The sequence below is a fragment of the Coenobita brevimanus genome, chromosome 111 (genome assembly GCF_032717465.1).
Source record: "Coenobita brevimanus isolate Jiangsu-jjx chromosome 111, ASM3271746v2, whole genome shotgun sequence".
Classification (NCBI taxonomy): Eukaryota; Metazoa; Arthropoda; class Malacostraca; order Decapoda; family Coenobitidae; genus Coenobita; species Coenobita brevimanus.
In genome coordinates, this window is record NC_137064.1 from 7,732,692 (window position 1) to 7,749,456 (window position 16,765).

Here is a 16,765-nt window from a genome sequence, read left to right on the forward strand (position 1 = left end):
TTTGTCCCCCAAGTTGTTATACACAATTCGCCCCCATACGGATATCCCGCCCATGTAAAGCGAGTGTGCCCAGGGTAATAATCCGTGAGTCTGTGTCCCGCGAGGACACTGTGAAATAGTGTCACTTCCCGTCCATGTCACGCGAGTAGGTAATAAGTGATATATCCCCACGTCCCATGTCACGCGAGTGTAACATAAGACAGCCTGTATCTTGTCTATGTCACGCGGATGTGTTATAGGTGATATGAAGTTACGTCTATGTCACGCGGATGTGTTATGGAATGAGAAAATATTTCCATTCCCATCACGCACGTATATGCATACTGAGATAGACTGCATCCAGGGATTCTGTTGTGTCCTCCCCCTCTGTGTATATTCTTGTGAGACATACTCAGTGTATTGTAACTGTCACATGTGTATTGTATCGTGGGATTATTCTATGTAAGTGTGTACTATATTTCTCTGTAGTGGTTGATGTATGGTACTGATTAGGTTTGGTCACGGACCGTAGTGTATGTCATTGTACCGAACTGTGTATTCTGTTCTACATTTAATATACGCGTGCCGTTGTTCAGATGGTGTTTGGGTTTCCCCTCCTCGTCTCCATATTCTGGCCCAGTCGTGAACAAAGAACCCAAGGCCTGCACAGTACCTGAACCTGAGGAGTCGGGGTCAGGCTACGCTGCATAACAGAACTGTACTTTGTTTTTGTTGAATTGGAGAACGCCTTTGACAGAGTCCCAAAAAGGTGATGAAGTGGTCAATGAGAAAGCTTAGGATCGAGGAGTGGCTGGTTAGGGTCATTATGGCCATGTATGTGGGTGCTTGCACCCAGGTAAGGGTGAATGGAGTTTTGAATGAGGAGTTTTCCATGAATCTTGGTATGCATCAGGAGTCAATCTTGATCTCCCAGTTGTTTATTATGGTACTTGAAGCCCTCTCACATGACTTCAGAAATGGACTCCCGTGGGAGATGTATGCTGATGATTTCGTGCTGATTGCAAAGAATGACAGGGAGGTGGAGGAAGGATTTAGGAAATGGAAAGATGGTATGGGGCACAAGGTCTTAATAGCAAATGCACATAAAACCAGTGATGGTATTTAGGGCTGGGGGTGAAACTGTCAAAGAAGAGGGGGAGTGGCCATGTGCAATTTGCCACAATGGCATGGGAAGTACTTTCATCTTGTACAGTGTTTGTGATAAGTAGGTGCATAAGAAATGTCAAGATATTACAGGCAGACTGAAAATAATGCAGATTTCATGTGTGGTGTATCAGGGAGAGCATGTGGAGACTGCCAGGCATAAAAGGACTGAACTTGCTGGTGAGTCTCTTGAGTGTGTGGAAGAGTTTTGTTATTTGCGAGACATGTTATGTGCTGGAGGTGGGGCTGGAGTTAGCTCTGTGGCTAGAGTAAGGAGTGGCTGGAAGAAGTTCCGGGAGCTGTTGCCTCTCCTAACATTGAGAGGGCTCTCTCTCTGTGCTAATGGATTTTTGTATGCCGTATGTGTTAAGAATTTAATGCAGCATGGCAGTGAGACCTGGGCAGTAAAGGAAGAGGATATTCGCAGCTCTAATGTACAGAAACGGCAATGATAGGTGGATGTGCAGTACATCCCTGAGTACAAGGCCTGGGGGGGTTAGGTTTATGATGAAAGAGTTGAGGTAGGATGGGACTGGAATGTATTGGTGTTGTGATAAGGAGAGATAGATTGAGATGGTTTGGGCATGTGGAGAGGATGGGGGATGATAATTGGGTGCAGAAAGTGAGAACTGTTAATGTTAGGGGTAAAGTAGCATGATGTAGACAGAAAAAGACCTGGGACGAGGGCATTGAGTGTGACCTCAAGGATAAAGGACTACGTAGGGAAGCTGCCAGAGATCAAACAACATGGATAGCCACCATTAGGTGACCAAAAGCGATGCATGCAAGCATGTTGGAGCATTCAGAAATTAAACAAAACAAAACGATTAATGTTAAGTATGAGGCATTGATATAGCATGAACCTGGAATGTGTAGATATCAGTGGCAATGTGACTGCAAGGTGAAGTCTGGTGGTGGTGTGGATTTACCGCTTCTCATTACTTGGCATCAGGGCCCATATTCTCATTAACTTATAAGCCTACAGAACACCTTACCTTAAGTTATTTTCAATACACCACCATTATATTCTCCTGTATGCTACTTGCCTCCTTTTCACAGATATTCTCAGAAAGACTCATCATCATCATCATCCCAACCTCTTTTCCCAACTATGGATAAGATGAAGCAGTAAAGGAGTATGGTCTCCTACCGCTTTAATTACCTACACTATGAATGGTTAGCTTCAGGCCCAACTACACTCTCAAAGGGTGGCACTGATATAAATGGATAGTTCCACTGCTGTTACACAGATGTCCTTCAACTCCTTCCCCATCCCTCAAAAGAAGGATTGTGAACTGCATGAAGAGGGCAACTTCTAGCTGGAAGTCCACTGGGTCCACACTTCAGATGAACCTGGGGTGACTGCAACAAACCAAACATTCCACAGCCCTCAATGTGATACTGTAACACACTAAAACATTCTCTCTCTCTCTCCCTCTCTCTCTTACAACACTGAACACACTGCAACAAATTCACAAATAAATCTTTGGAAAAGTCCAGCAGAAGTGACAAGATTTCTGGAGTCTGTCAAATCAATGTCCACATTTGGTGGAGGCAGTGGCTGAATCAGTAGAGAGGCGGCTTGCAGTCCTAATGGACCCAGGATCGAATCCCGGCTGGGACAAGGAACAGTTTAAGGATTTGAATTTCCTAAAAAGCAGACTTTCCTCATCTACCAGATGACCTGCCGACATGTCCTAAAAGTATCCCCGCTAATACCAGTACACCAGTCCTGCATGAGACAGCCCCAGCATGTATTCAGTATAGACGGTGGGTGTTAGCGCCGAAGTGGTGACGTGGAGGTGTAGGAGGACTACTGAGGCCAGGGATAGGCCACTGCCCCCAAGAAATAGGCCCTGAGCCTTTGCCCAGAGTCGGACACATTAAAAAAAAAAAAGTTAGGGCCAAATATAGCTACAGCTTCCATGCACACTCTCATTGTACGTTCCTCAATCTCAACTCTGCCTCTTCCATTTAGTATTAATGCCTCAAAATTCAAGTAAAATCAGACTATTGTAGTAAATAAAATTTTTATTTTACATAATCCAAAGTCATGAATGAACTGTACATACAACTTACATACACACCTGCACTGGGAGATGACAAACCACCATCATAAATAGATTATATATTTCATATATTATCCCAATATTTGGAATAATGAATTTGTTTTGCCATTTTTCTAAACACCACATGACAAAAATGTAACTGTACACGCCTGCATATTTGGTTTCCAATGTGATGCTTAGGTACTACACAGCCTGTTGAAGAAGGGCTGTGTAGCGATTTATCTTGGAGGCCAAAGACATGTCAACATAGCGATCACCAATGGATACCAACATGCCACCAATGATGGTGGGATCAACCTTGGTGGTAATCTGTAGTGTCTCACCAGACTTGGTGAAGGATTTCAGGGCTCCTTCAAGTTCCTTCATTGCGGCTGCATCCAAGGGCTGTCAAAAAATGAAGAATGAAACAATAAAACAAGCTTACCCATTACCATTTCTTACAACAAACAGCAATTTATCCACTCATCTTAAAGCTCATCATCATCATCATCATCATCAACCTAATTCTAGTCCATAAGATGAAGTGATGCATGATCCAGAAACTTTTTTTTTTTTTTTCCAAAAAGCACAGAAGCAGAAAACCATCAAACAGCATGCCAACTGAAATGAGCCACATACCCACTCCCATATCATTCTAGCCTTAACAAGCTAGCCTTCACTTAAAATGTAAAATCATACGCACTTTTTTTTTTTTTAATATACGGTACTAACACCTGTCCTCTGTTGTGAAGTCATTCCTTTGAGATGAGTTTCCACTAAAATGTACCACAACGTAAATAAAGTAAGTCATGTGACATGGCAGGAAAGTATGCCAGTGAACTGTATTTGCATGAAGAAGGAAAAATCAATATTTTCTAAAAAAAAAAAAATAATAATAATACTCCATGAGAGAGAGAGAGAGAGAGAGATTTTAACCTGTGGATATTCCCAATAATCAATCATCAGTGATTACATTATAGAGGACTTCCACTGAAAGCATCAAGACAACAGGTGGTAGTGGTCAAGTGGTTTGAGAAGTTATCTGGCATAAGTAAAAACTAGAGTTTAATCCTAGGTCAGGACAAGGAAAACACTGTTGATTTGAACTTCATTAAAACAGACTTTTAGTGACCATCCACAAGATCCACTGGGGTCATAAAAACGGCTCCACTAATACCAACACTCCAGTCCTGAATGAGAAAGCCCCACCCTACTATGTATTCACCATGGATGGAGGGCATTACCACTGAAGTGGTGACAGGTGATGCATGCAGCACACAGAAACACTAATGGGTCTTAGGTAATGAACTTTCAAACTGCATGTCCATCTGGATACATGTAAGCACCCACACTAATCTAGTGTGTTTCTACAGCAAAGTAGTCAATACACTATACTGTACTGCATAAGAATGGGATGGCTGGGTAGATAGCCCCTCCCTGCTGTGGAAGGCTTTTGATAAGGAGTCAAAGAAAATGTTACTGTGGAAGGGTGCATGGGAAGTTGCTGAAATGATTTGGTGGGAAGACAGACGAGAAGGGTTATAAGACACAAGTTTCCCTCTGGAGCAGTGTGACTAATGGAGTTATTGTTGTTGATCAACCCTAGTCTGGCCAAGCACACCCATTAATCCAAGGCAAGCATCCCTCCAGAGCCATCCTGTGCTGTGAACCAATGTTCCCTCGCACCTGACAGTGCCTCACCATGCAAGGAAAAGTTTGGAGGTTTCACTCCTTGACAAACATCGCATTTGTGTCTCCCCACCCGGTTAACAGGGACACCATAGAAGGCTCTACTTCACCCCGTAATCTGGTAAATGGCTTCCTGGGTTACAAGAAGCCATAAGGCTTGTCACTCAGTGTAGAGCAACCTGAAGTGGAAAGAGCAGAACAAAAAGAGGAAGAATAGGGCGATGTAAAATGACAGGAGGGCAGACACAGACACAGAATGAGAAAGAGGAAGGAGGAAGTAGGCAGCTCCACAAGTGAATGTATGATAGTTGCCATCATGTACCACTTGAATAATGGAATATCCCAAAGTATGAGGTGCTACCCAAAAGCTCCAGTAATCTGAACAGGAGCCAATCATTTGCAGTTTTGCCTTTGCCACTAGGAGGAATTAGCACCATCCCTTGACCATCAGTGTGGCCCCAGCTGTGTCTATGAGCAGATGTGTTGTTGAGCTACACTTACTATTGTAACGTAGTGTGTATGTGGTTTGGCAGTTTTGCAATGGCGGACCTCACAGAACAAAGAACCTGCATCAAGTACTGCTTCAAGGTCAACAAGATGGCTGCAGAAACTCACTGGTTACTTCACTCAAAAATAAATAAAAATTGCCTTACAAAAGGAAATTGGCAACAAGTATTGAATATGCAGTAATATGGTAAGAGAGATCAGCAGGGTTAGAAAGATGAGAAAGACCTTATGTTACCATACAGTATGACTTACTGCCAAAAACGCATTTACTGAAAGGGCATAAAGACGGTTGACTAACAGGACATTGGCTTATACCCTCTCATAATTGATGTGTTGGTGCAAATTCCAACCGCTTGTTACCATCTGACGCAAACAGTATCCAACCAAAATCGAAAGCTCATTACTGGATGACGCAAGTTGCATCCAACAAAATAACAATCGATATGTTTGTTTTCCAAAAGCTTTTGCTAGTCTTGCTTACACCAACAACTGATGTACTGTACAACTATTCAGGAGTACTGAGGGAAAAGAAGAACTGTATTGGAAGTAGAAGCAAAAAGATAGGCGGCAAAAGAAACTTTTTTCATTGCCGCGAGAACCATCTCCTGCGGCCTGGTAACATTTTCTTTCTTAAAATCGTTCTTACTGAGATAGTGACTTTTTTTTTTTTCTCCAATATGTACACAAGGTAATTACAGTATCTACAATATTGTCTTAGTACATTATAGCAGAAAACATATTGTACAGTAAACCCTCGATATACAGAACCCACTTTTAACAAATTTTGGTTTTAATAATCACCTTGAGATGGCCGAAAGTTATGTTCATTTCACGATTTTTCACTCGTTAAAACAATGTACCCACGGGAAACACCGACTCAGTGTGGCGTTCCCCCCCCCCCCACACACACACATCGCTGAAACAGCGGCAAAAAGGAGCACAACCTATTGTGATTATGTGGTAGTCCTGTCTGATATCAGTGAAAAAAAAAAACGCAGATTTCGGTCAAACAAGAGTACAAAACACAGTGGAAGTAGAAAGTTTTCGTAGGTTGCATCATGGAGGAAGGAGGTACTGTACAGTAGTTCATTGTTTATGTATGATGGCGGTGAATTTGCGGGCTTCTCAGATGAGGATAAGGGTAATGGATGTACTAAACTGAATCAAACAAGAGTAGCAGGAGTGAGCAGGAGTGGAGAAAATGGCAGACAGGAATGTCCAGAAGTTAAAAAAGGTGTGGACTATAATTAGAGAGCTGCAGGAACGGACTTTAGAACAGGAGAAAGAGATTAAGATACGTCACACCAAGTTGGATAACGTCTGCACACGCAGTGCTGAACAAGAAAGGCATGTTATAGAATTGAAATTGAGTAATGAATCAGCCTCAAATGAAATAAAACAGCTCAAGAGGGAAAATAAGAGGATGAAAGTAGAAAGGGACAGGATGAAAAGTAAACCAGATGATCACAAATCAAAATCAAGGATGCACCATAAACATATTAAGCAAAATCAAGGAACAACACAAGGGGTAGAAGAAAATTCAAGAGGAAGGAAATATAAATTTCAAAGAGACTGTAGAACAACAAAGCATGGAAAAGGTGGAAAAGGACATGGTTAGGGTATTAAAAAGTAGAGAATCTTTAGTCAGGGATGTAGCAGACAAGAAAAAATCCATGATAATTTCGGGAATAAAAGAAAAATGTACGACAGTAAGATCACAAAGGGAAAGAGAAGAACTGAGAAATCTAGAGAGATAATATCAGCAGTTATGGAGGGTAACAACAAAGCTCAAGAAGAGACTGATGGTGTTTAGGCTAGGAAAGTACGAGGAAGGAGGGGTAAGGCCACTTAAAGTTTAAGTCTCAGGTAATGGTAAATGAAATTATCAAAAGAACATGGCAATTATCAGAAAAGGAGGGGTTCAAGAATGCTCGGATAAGGAGAGATGCAAATGAGGAAGAAAGAGCTAAGATAAAGGAGCTAGTAAAGAAAGCTATGGCAAAAAACGAACAAAGAATGGAGAAAGAGAAGACAGTGCTTTATTGGAGAGTTATGGATCAGATATTAACCCCTTAACCGCGGGGCGTCACTTTCGTGACGCTTGGGAGCAAGGGATCATACCGCGGGGCGTCGCTTTTGTGATTCTGTGTTATTTTGAATTTACCTGGGCTTCCAAGTGGGGGCTTGTATCATCTATCAGTACTGCCAATGTCCAACACTAGTCAGCACTCCTAATCTCATCTGTACTCCCATCCATTGTTGACAATTTAGCCATTTCTCCCCGTTCTTGACTCCGCTTCCTACCCCCCCTCCCTTACCCTATCCTCTCGCCTGCCCGGCCGTGCTACGCTAAGTAAATCTTCCCTGGAATTTTTCACTGATTTCATCCATTGAAATAAGCCCTATGCCCTATTCTTATACCAAATAATATATACAAGAAGAAATAAGGTAAGTGAGAGTGCCATACACCTGGAATTGGCTAATTATCACCTGACAACACCTCACGTGCACTTGTTCGCTAATTTTCGCTGTTTTTTTCCCCTTGAAATATGCCATATAATCTATTTTCGTAATAAATATACATATAAGGAGGGAAGGGAGAAGCCTAAGTGATATTTACATTCACCTGGAACTACCTAATTTATAATGTATTGTCTAGATTTCCTGCCAATCATTTCAGTGAAATACATAGCTGTTTCAAGAGCTACGTTGGTAGTATTGAATATCCCCTAAGTAGGCCTCTACCCCGGCGGGCCCTCCCTTATCAGTTCTCTCTCATCTTCCGAAGAGGAGGTACGTCTGTTCCTCTTGCTGACTTCAGGGCCTTTTTCACCCCCATGCAAAGGGCCCTGTGACCTTTACCCCCTACTAAACCTCGTGTGGAAAGAGGTAAAGGGCTGACAATTGATAAAAGAGTGACTACGATCTTTCTATTGAGTAAAACAGTGCAAGTGGAACTGTAAATAATGTGTAAATAATGTGTAAACAGCAAGTGAAAGTAATGAATGTAAATATACGTGAACAATGGAAAATAGTTTTATAAGTTACTTCAAGTGACAGTGCATAACAGTGTAAATAAAATAGAAATGTAAATAACGTAAATAAAATAGAGAACGTAAATAGAAATGTAAATAAGTAGTATTATAAGGATACGAGTATATACCCTAGGAGTAATGAAAGTGAAAGTTTCACTCTAGCATGTCTGAATACTATGAGTTATGACAGTGAAGATGAAAGTGACATTCACTCTCAATGCTAGTATACAGGACAAGAAAGTGAATGCTACGTATTTTACTGAAAGAAATTGAATCCCTACAATGACAATAAACTAACACTACTGAAGGAAACTTATGGATAAAGACTGTAGATATATATAAGTGTTATATAGTAATAGAAATATAAAGTGTGAGGGGTTTTATGAATAATAAATGACAGAGTACCAAGAGCGAACTAGCGCAAGTGCGGCAGTCAGACGCGCTAATAATTTTCATTGCTTTCACAGTGGGTTTTTTTGGAGTATGGATCCCAAACTACTTGAAAATCATAGAGTAGTGTTTATAATGTTAATATCTGGCTGTGGTAATCATATTACGAGTTGTCGGGAAGTGTAAAGTGGAGACTTCGTTACCCAACTTCAGAGGTCTCCACAAGTCCTACGGTAACTGACGAAGGCTCAACAAACATTCCAGGAGAAAGCTGAAGGTATGTGCCATAAGCATATATAATTTTAATATTCTAGGACTAATAACTGATTTTTGGCAAATATTTTTTGAGAGTCTGTCGGAGCCCGAATAACCCCGCGGCACACGCAAAACATCGGTAAACATGCCCGCGGTGTAGGGGTTAAGGAAGTGGTACTGATGGATAGAGGGAGAGAAGAGGGAATAAAGAACAATGAAAAAAGTTGGCAAGTGGTATATACTAGTGCTGATGGTTTAATATCGGCAAGGTCAGACACCAACGATTACTTGAGGGTACATGAACCAGATATTATGTGCTTTGTAGACCAAGTTAAGAGAGGATATTGATATCAATATGTGAGAAGGTAAATACAAACTGTGGAGAAGAGACAGAAAAGAAAAAACAGGAGGAGTAATGATCGCAGTGAAGTACTGTACAACATCCATGTGGAGAATGTGGAACTGGGAAAGGGTAAGGCTGAAGCAATAAATATGAAACTTGAATCTGGAGAGAATGGCAAGACAGACATCGCAGTGGTATATGTTCCCCCTAAGACGAGGGAATGGAATGACGATGAATACCAGGAGATGTTGTCAGACATGGTTAGTTATCTACAAAAAGTGATAGAGGAAAGCAACAACATAATTCTGATGGGTGATTTTAATTGTAAAGAGGTGAACTGGGAGGAATGGGACTCAGGAGGCAGTGAAGATAAGTGGGGCACTATACTGTTAAATATAGCAATAAATAATGTAATTTGTGGTAGGTGGGGGCACTCACCATCCACTCACTAGATGTAGTGCAACTCTCAGGTGTCTGCCCTTTCCTATCCTCCATCCTTCATTCCTTCCATCCTCTTCTGTCTTTCTTTCCTTCATTCTTTCCCTGTCCTTCTGCCTACGGGTGACTTTACACTCCCTCTTCTGTCTTTCTTTCCATCATTCTTTCCTCTTCCTTCTGCCTATGGGTGACTCTACACTGAGTGACAAGCCAAATGGTTTCCTGTACACCAGGAAACCATTTACTACTCAGGGTGGTAACCATATGACCAAATTTTGGCTTCTGGTGGTTTAGTGGGTAATAACGGTGCTCCAATTGGATTGAGCTGGTGAAGGTTTATATCCAAGGGGTGGTTGGAGTTGACTGCTCATGTAATGCCACTCAGGGATGAGTGAGGCTGGTCACTCTCATCTTAAATGTCGGGACCAACTGCCTAGCCCCGGGCTCCTACGCTCTTCATGGGGCAATGTAGGATTCGATGATGGATGGATGGATAAATAATGTAATGACCCAATGGGTCAAAGAAGAGACAAGATTCAGAGGTGATGACATGTCAGCAAGACTAGATTTACTGCTAACCAAAGAACCTGACATAATTGAATCTTTGAAATACAGTATCTGTGTCCTACAAAAAAAGAGTAATCATGTAGTCATTGAGATCCAGATGATAATAGGGAATGTGGTGCAAAGAGATGAGCTTTATAGGCAGGGAAGATACAACTTTGGGAAAGCGAACTTTACAGGATTGAGGAAATTTTTTGAAAATGTGGATTGGAGAAAATTCCGAGAAACAAGTGAGGTAAAGAGGAAATGGAATATCTTTCTAGAACTCTATAATTTGGGAGTGGAAAAACATGTTTCAAGAGAAAGTGGGAAAGAAAACAGGAAGGAGGATTGGTTTAACCGAAGGTGTATGATACCAAAAAAAAAAGAGGGAGACATGGCATGGAACTACTGCAGAATGAGAGGTAATAATAGAAAAGAACTAGAAATGAATATACAAGAACACGTAGACAGGAAGAAAGGAACTTTGAAAGAGGTATAACTGATAAATGTAAGGAAGAACCCAAATTGTTTTATAGATTTGTTAATGGCAAATTGAAACAAAAGGAAGGAATCAACAAACCGAATGTAGAAGGAGAGGTCTATAAAGATGCGGCAGTGCAAGCTGAAATACTGAACAAATGTTTCCATTCAGTTTTCACTAAAGAAAGGGATTTTGTGGAGGGGGAGGGAGTGACTGGAAATATAGTGATAAAAGATATAAAACTGGATGTGTAGGAAGTGTATAAATTACTGGAAACTCTAAGATACAAGGAAAGCCCTAACACCAGATGGACTCTCTACCTGGGTACTGATAGAACGTAGAAAACAAGTAGCAGCTAAGATTCACTGTTTAATTGTGTGTTCTCTGGAAGAAGTGAAAGTGCCTCAGGAATGGAAGAGGGCCAATGTGGTACCAATTTTTAAGGAAAGAAAATGTGGATTGGAGAAAATTCCGAGAAACAAGTGAGGTAGAGGAAATGGAATATCTTTCTAGAACTCTATAATTTGGGAGTGGAAAAACATGTTTCAAGAGAAAGTGGGAAAGAAAACAGGAAGGAGGATTGGTTTAACCGAAGGTGTATGATACCAAAAAAAAGAGGGAGACATGGCATGGAACTACTGCAGAATGAGAGGTAATAATAGAAAAGAACTAGAAATGAATATACAAGAATACGTAGACAGGAAGAAAGGAACTTTGAAAGAGGTATAACTGATAAATGTAAGGAAGAACTCAAATTGTTTTATAGATTTGTTAATGGCAAATTGAAACAAAAGGAAGGAATCAACAAACCGAATGTAGAAGGAGAGGTCTATAAAGATGCGGCAGTGCAAGCTGAAATACTGAACAAATGTTTCCATTCAGTTTTCACTAAAGAAAGGGATTTTGTGGAGGGGGAGGGAGTGACTGGAAATATAGTGATAAAAGATATAAAACTGGATGTGTAGGAAGTGTATAAATTACTGGAAACTCTCTAAGATACAAGGAAAGCCCTAACACCAGATGGACTCTCTACCTGGGTACTGATAGAACGTAGAAAACAAGTAGCAGCTAAGATTCACTGTTTAATTGTGTGTTCTCTGGAAGAAGTGAAAGTGCCTCAGGAATGGAAGAGGGCCAATGTGGTACCAATTTTTAAGGAAAGAAAATGTGGATTGGAGAAAATTCCGAGAAACAAGTGAGGTAGAGGAAATGGAATATCTTTCTAGAACTCTATAATTTGGGAGTGGAAAAACATGTTTCAAGAGAAAGTGGGAAAGAAAACAGGAAGGAGGATTGGTTTAACCGAAGGTGTATGATACCAAAAAAAAGAGGGAGACATGGCATGGAACTACTGCAGAATGAGAGGTAATAATAGAAAAGAACTAGAAATGAATATACAAGAATACGTAGACAGGAAGAAAGGAACTTTGAAAGAGGTATAACTGATAAATGTAAGGAAGAACTCAAATTGTTTTATAGATTTGTTAATGGCAAATTGAAACAAAAGGAAGGAATCAACAAACCGAATGTAGAAGGAGAGGTCTATAAAGATGCGGCAGTGCAAGCTGAAATACTGAACAAATGTTTCCATTCAGTTTTCACTAAAGAAAGGGATTTTGTGGAGGGGGAGGGAGTGACTGGAAATATAGTGATAAAAGATATAAAACTGGATGTGTAGGAAGTGTATAAATTACTGGAAACTTTAAGATACAAGGAAAGCCCTAACACCAGATGGACTCTCTACCTGGGTACTGATAGAACGTAGAAAACAAGTAGCAGCTAAGATTCACTGTTTAATTGTGTGTTCTCTGGAAGAAGTGAAAGTGCCTCAGGAATGGAAGAGGGCCAATGTGGTACCAATTTTTAAGGAAAGAAACAAAGGAAGAACCCCTGAATTTAGGCAAGTGTCCCTGACCAGCGTAGTCGCAAAATGCTATCTCTCTGTTGTTGCACGCCTTAATCCCATGTGGGGGGCCTCATACAAATCGCCTCTACGTCGCGCTGTCCCCCGCCATTTCACTGCCCTGCTCCCAATTCACACCTAGCTCTATCATATACCTCTCTACTCCATCCCTCCATCTCATTATTGGCCTCCCCCTCCCTCTTCCTCCCTCCACCTCACTCACACACTCTCCTCATCAGTCTCTCACTCTCCATCCTCTCCACATGGTCACACCACCTCAATGTGTTTCTCCTAATGCTTCCTATCATATCCACATCCACACCACAATGCTCCTTCACATTCTCATTTGTCAGTCTGTCTCTCCATGAGACTCCACAGGCTCCTCTCAAATAACTCAATTCCACTGCTCTCACTCTTGACGTGTCCCTCCAACAATGTAAATGCTTCCCTTCCATACATTAGAGTTGGTATCACAATACTGTCATGTAGTAACTTTTTCACTTCCATGCTCACTTCCCTGATTCTTATCACTGCTTTCAAAGGACAAGCAACCTTTCTTCCTTGTTGTACCCTTTCAAGCACTTCTCCCTCCAAACTTTCATCCGTACTCATCACACTACCCAAGTACTTAAACATACTCACATGTCAACAACCCTGACACAGACAGAGGGCTGGTACTACAATCCCAGACAGATCATCTTTTCATACTGAACAATCCAGACCAACATACCCATATCCCACACAAAGCCCTCTTCCTCCCATCATCTCCAAACATCATCATCTGCTCCCCAAACCTCACCCCCACTACTTCATGAAGAGTGGTCAAAACCTTAGGTTCTGATCACCTCCCAATCATCATCACTACCAAAACCAGAATCACCCCAGCTGGCCACAAACACACATACACTAATTATAAGAGAGCCAACTGGGAGGCCTTTGTAACTGAAACAGAACAACATTTCAAAACACTAAACAGTACACCCATCACAACCATCAACACCACTGTGCACACTTTCAATACAATTATACAAAACGCAGACAAAAGACACATCCCTAGAGGCAACAGAAAGACACACAACCCCAACTTCACACCAGAAATTCAAGGCCTCATCAGTCAACAGGACACACTGCAACACTCCCCAACACCCCATACACAGGACACCACACAACAAATACAAGAACTCAACACTCAAATAAACAATAAAATCAGAACAGCAAACACTAAACTGGAAAAATTACCTCCAAACACTTGACCACAAAACAAACATCAGCAAACTCTACAAAACACTAAACAGCATCACACTTTCCAACAGCAACACTACACAATCACATGCTGCCATCACAACAACAGACACCATACCCTCAAACAGGCAACAAGCAAACACTCTCATCAATCACTTTTCACAAGTCAGCCATCTAAACCCCCATCCCGAAGACCGACGTATCATCCGACAGAAGAGACAGTTCCCCACAGACCCAGACTACGCACCTTTCACTTACAACCAGATGAAGCACATCATTACCAACTTCAAGCACTCATCTGCCTGTGGACCAGACAACATAAGCAACATTCACCTTAAACACCTTGGACCACAAGGCATACAAGCACTCACCAACATATCAAACTACAGCTACTCACACAACATAACACCCAACATCTGGAAGCATGGCATTATCATCACTATCCCTAAACCCAACAAAGACCCCACGTTACCCTCCTCACACCGCCCCATCACACTCCTCTGCATCCCCTCTAAAGTCACTGAATGACTGGTACTACAACTAGTCACACCTCACATTCCCCTAGCCCAGTCACAACATGGCTTTAGGCCACTACACTCCACAAACACCTTTCTTACAGACCTTACACAGTGAGTTTTCGATGGCATAAATTCAGCTAGGCCACCACACAGAACACTACTAATCACACTAGACATTAGCAAAGCTTTTGATGCCATCCTCGGCCACAACCTCACAAACAAAATACTCAACACAAACATGCATAATAACACAAAAAGATGGCTGGCAAACTTCTTAGCAGGCAGATGTACACACGTAACATTTGCCAGTCAGTCTTCTACCATCAGAAACTTCACAAACGGTGTCCTCCAAGGATCTGTTTTGTCCCCTACACTCTATACATGCACAACGTACCTACATCCCACACACCACAGATAGGCTACATAGGGCCTCCTATGCAGACGATATAACACATTTACGCATCAAAATGCAAACACAGCTGCACACATCATTCAACCTTACCTCAACACACTACACGAATGGTTCACCACAAACAGGCTCAAATTAACCCCAGCCAAATCTACAGTGACCCTTCTCACAAACTGGACAGCAGAACACAGTCACATCCCACACCTCACCATAATCAACACTCCCCTACCACACACACACACACACAAAATCCTTGGTATAACATACAATACATCAATGTCATTTAAACAACACATCACAAACATTAAATATAAAATAAAACCAAGACACAATGCTTTAAGGTCACTTGCCCATACAACATTCGGACACAACAAAGAAACCACTACCACAGTATACAAACAATACGTAAGTTCAGCGATGAATTATGCAAGCCCTGCCTGGGCTTCTAGCCTCACCAAAACACACTACAACACTCTACACACCATACAGAACAAGGCCCTAAAAATAAACACAGGCTACACAGCTACCACACCCATAGACCACCTACATCAAGAAACCAAAGTCCTCAAAGTCAAGGATCACCTAGACATGCGAGGCACCCAGTTTCTTGCTGCAGCCTCCACAAACCCACAATATCCACTATATCACATGGCAGCACATCCACCCACACCAAGGAGCATCAAAACAATACCCAGCACACGATACCATACACAAATACTGTCATCTCTCCCCCCTCACCCACCTTAGACAAGCTTCCAGAAGCATATCCACACTCAGATCACTCGCCACTCCATTCAGTCACTTAAAGACAATACACAGCTGCATGCACGGCCTCCTGACATCCACCTTTCTGAATCCTATCTCCCTCGTTAAGACAGGGTCCACCTGGCCAGGCTGAGATGTGGGCACCATCCAGCCCACTTAAGCTACCAGAAGAGGATAGATGACTCCGTCGCTGATGCCTGTCCAGGATGCAACATAGCACCCCATACTATTAAGCACATTATTGAAAACTGCATTGCACAAAATCACCTACGCCAACAACACAACATACACTCTTTGAGAGCTCTGTGGGAAAGCCCGGTCTCGGCCATGGCCTTCCTAAGGGACTCGGGGCTGTTCAGCCAGACTGCCTTGGGAACAACTACTACTACTACTACGTACTCACATTTTCCATTTCCTCATCATCCAACCTCAATGGACATCACTTGCTTTGCTTCTCTCAAAGACCATCACTTTACTCTTCCCTACATTCACCTTTAGATTCTATTTCTTACACACTCTCCCAAACTCATGCACCAAGCCTTGCAGCTCCCCTTTGTCTTAACAACATGGTATCATCTGCAAACAACAGCAGAGAGATATTCCAAACACTGCCCTCTCTCATTAGCGCCACTCCAACATCCACTGCCCTACATTTTATCTCTTTTATAACCCCATCCTTTTACAGGCTGAACACCATGGAGACATGACACATCCCTGTTTCAACCCAACCTTCAATGAGAAAAATTCACTCAGTTCACTATCCACAAGCACTGCAGCCTTAGTACCCACATACAAACTCTTCACAGCATTCAACAACTTCCCATCTACTCCATATATTATTAATACTTTCCACAATCCTTGTCTATCCACCCTGTCATATGCTTTCTCTAAATCCATGAATGCCATATACAACTTCTTTCCCTTCTCTAGAAACTTTTCCACTAAAGATCTAACAATAAATATCTGATCTACACAACCTCTTCCCTTCCTAAAGCCTCCGTTCTTCAACTAATTCCTGTTATTTCCTTAACTCTGTCAATAAGTATCCTACCA

General features: G+C 41.8%; 1 protein-coding gene across 2 annotated transcripts in view; it reads right to left on the bottom strand.

Annotated features, from left to right (window-relative positions):
* Positions 1–3,169: 3,169 nt before the first annotated feature.
* ATPsynO (ATP synthase subunit O, mitochondrial) overlaps positions 3,170–16,765 on the bottom strand; it is a 64,461-nt gene continuing 50,865 nt past the window's right edge. Inside the window, exon 6 of one of the 2 annotated variants that reach the window (XM_080286389.1) lies at positions 3,170–3,596. In XM_080286389.1, coding sequence (XP_080142515.1) covers positions 3,396–3,596 — 201 coding nt within the window. In that variant the 3' untranslated portion in view covers positions 3,170–3,395. The remainder of the gene's footprint in view (positions 3,597–16,765) is intronic. The other variant, XR_013900572.1, reaches the window with a different exon arrangement.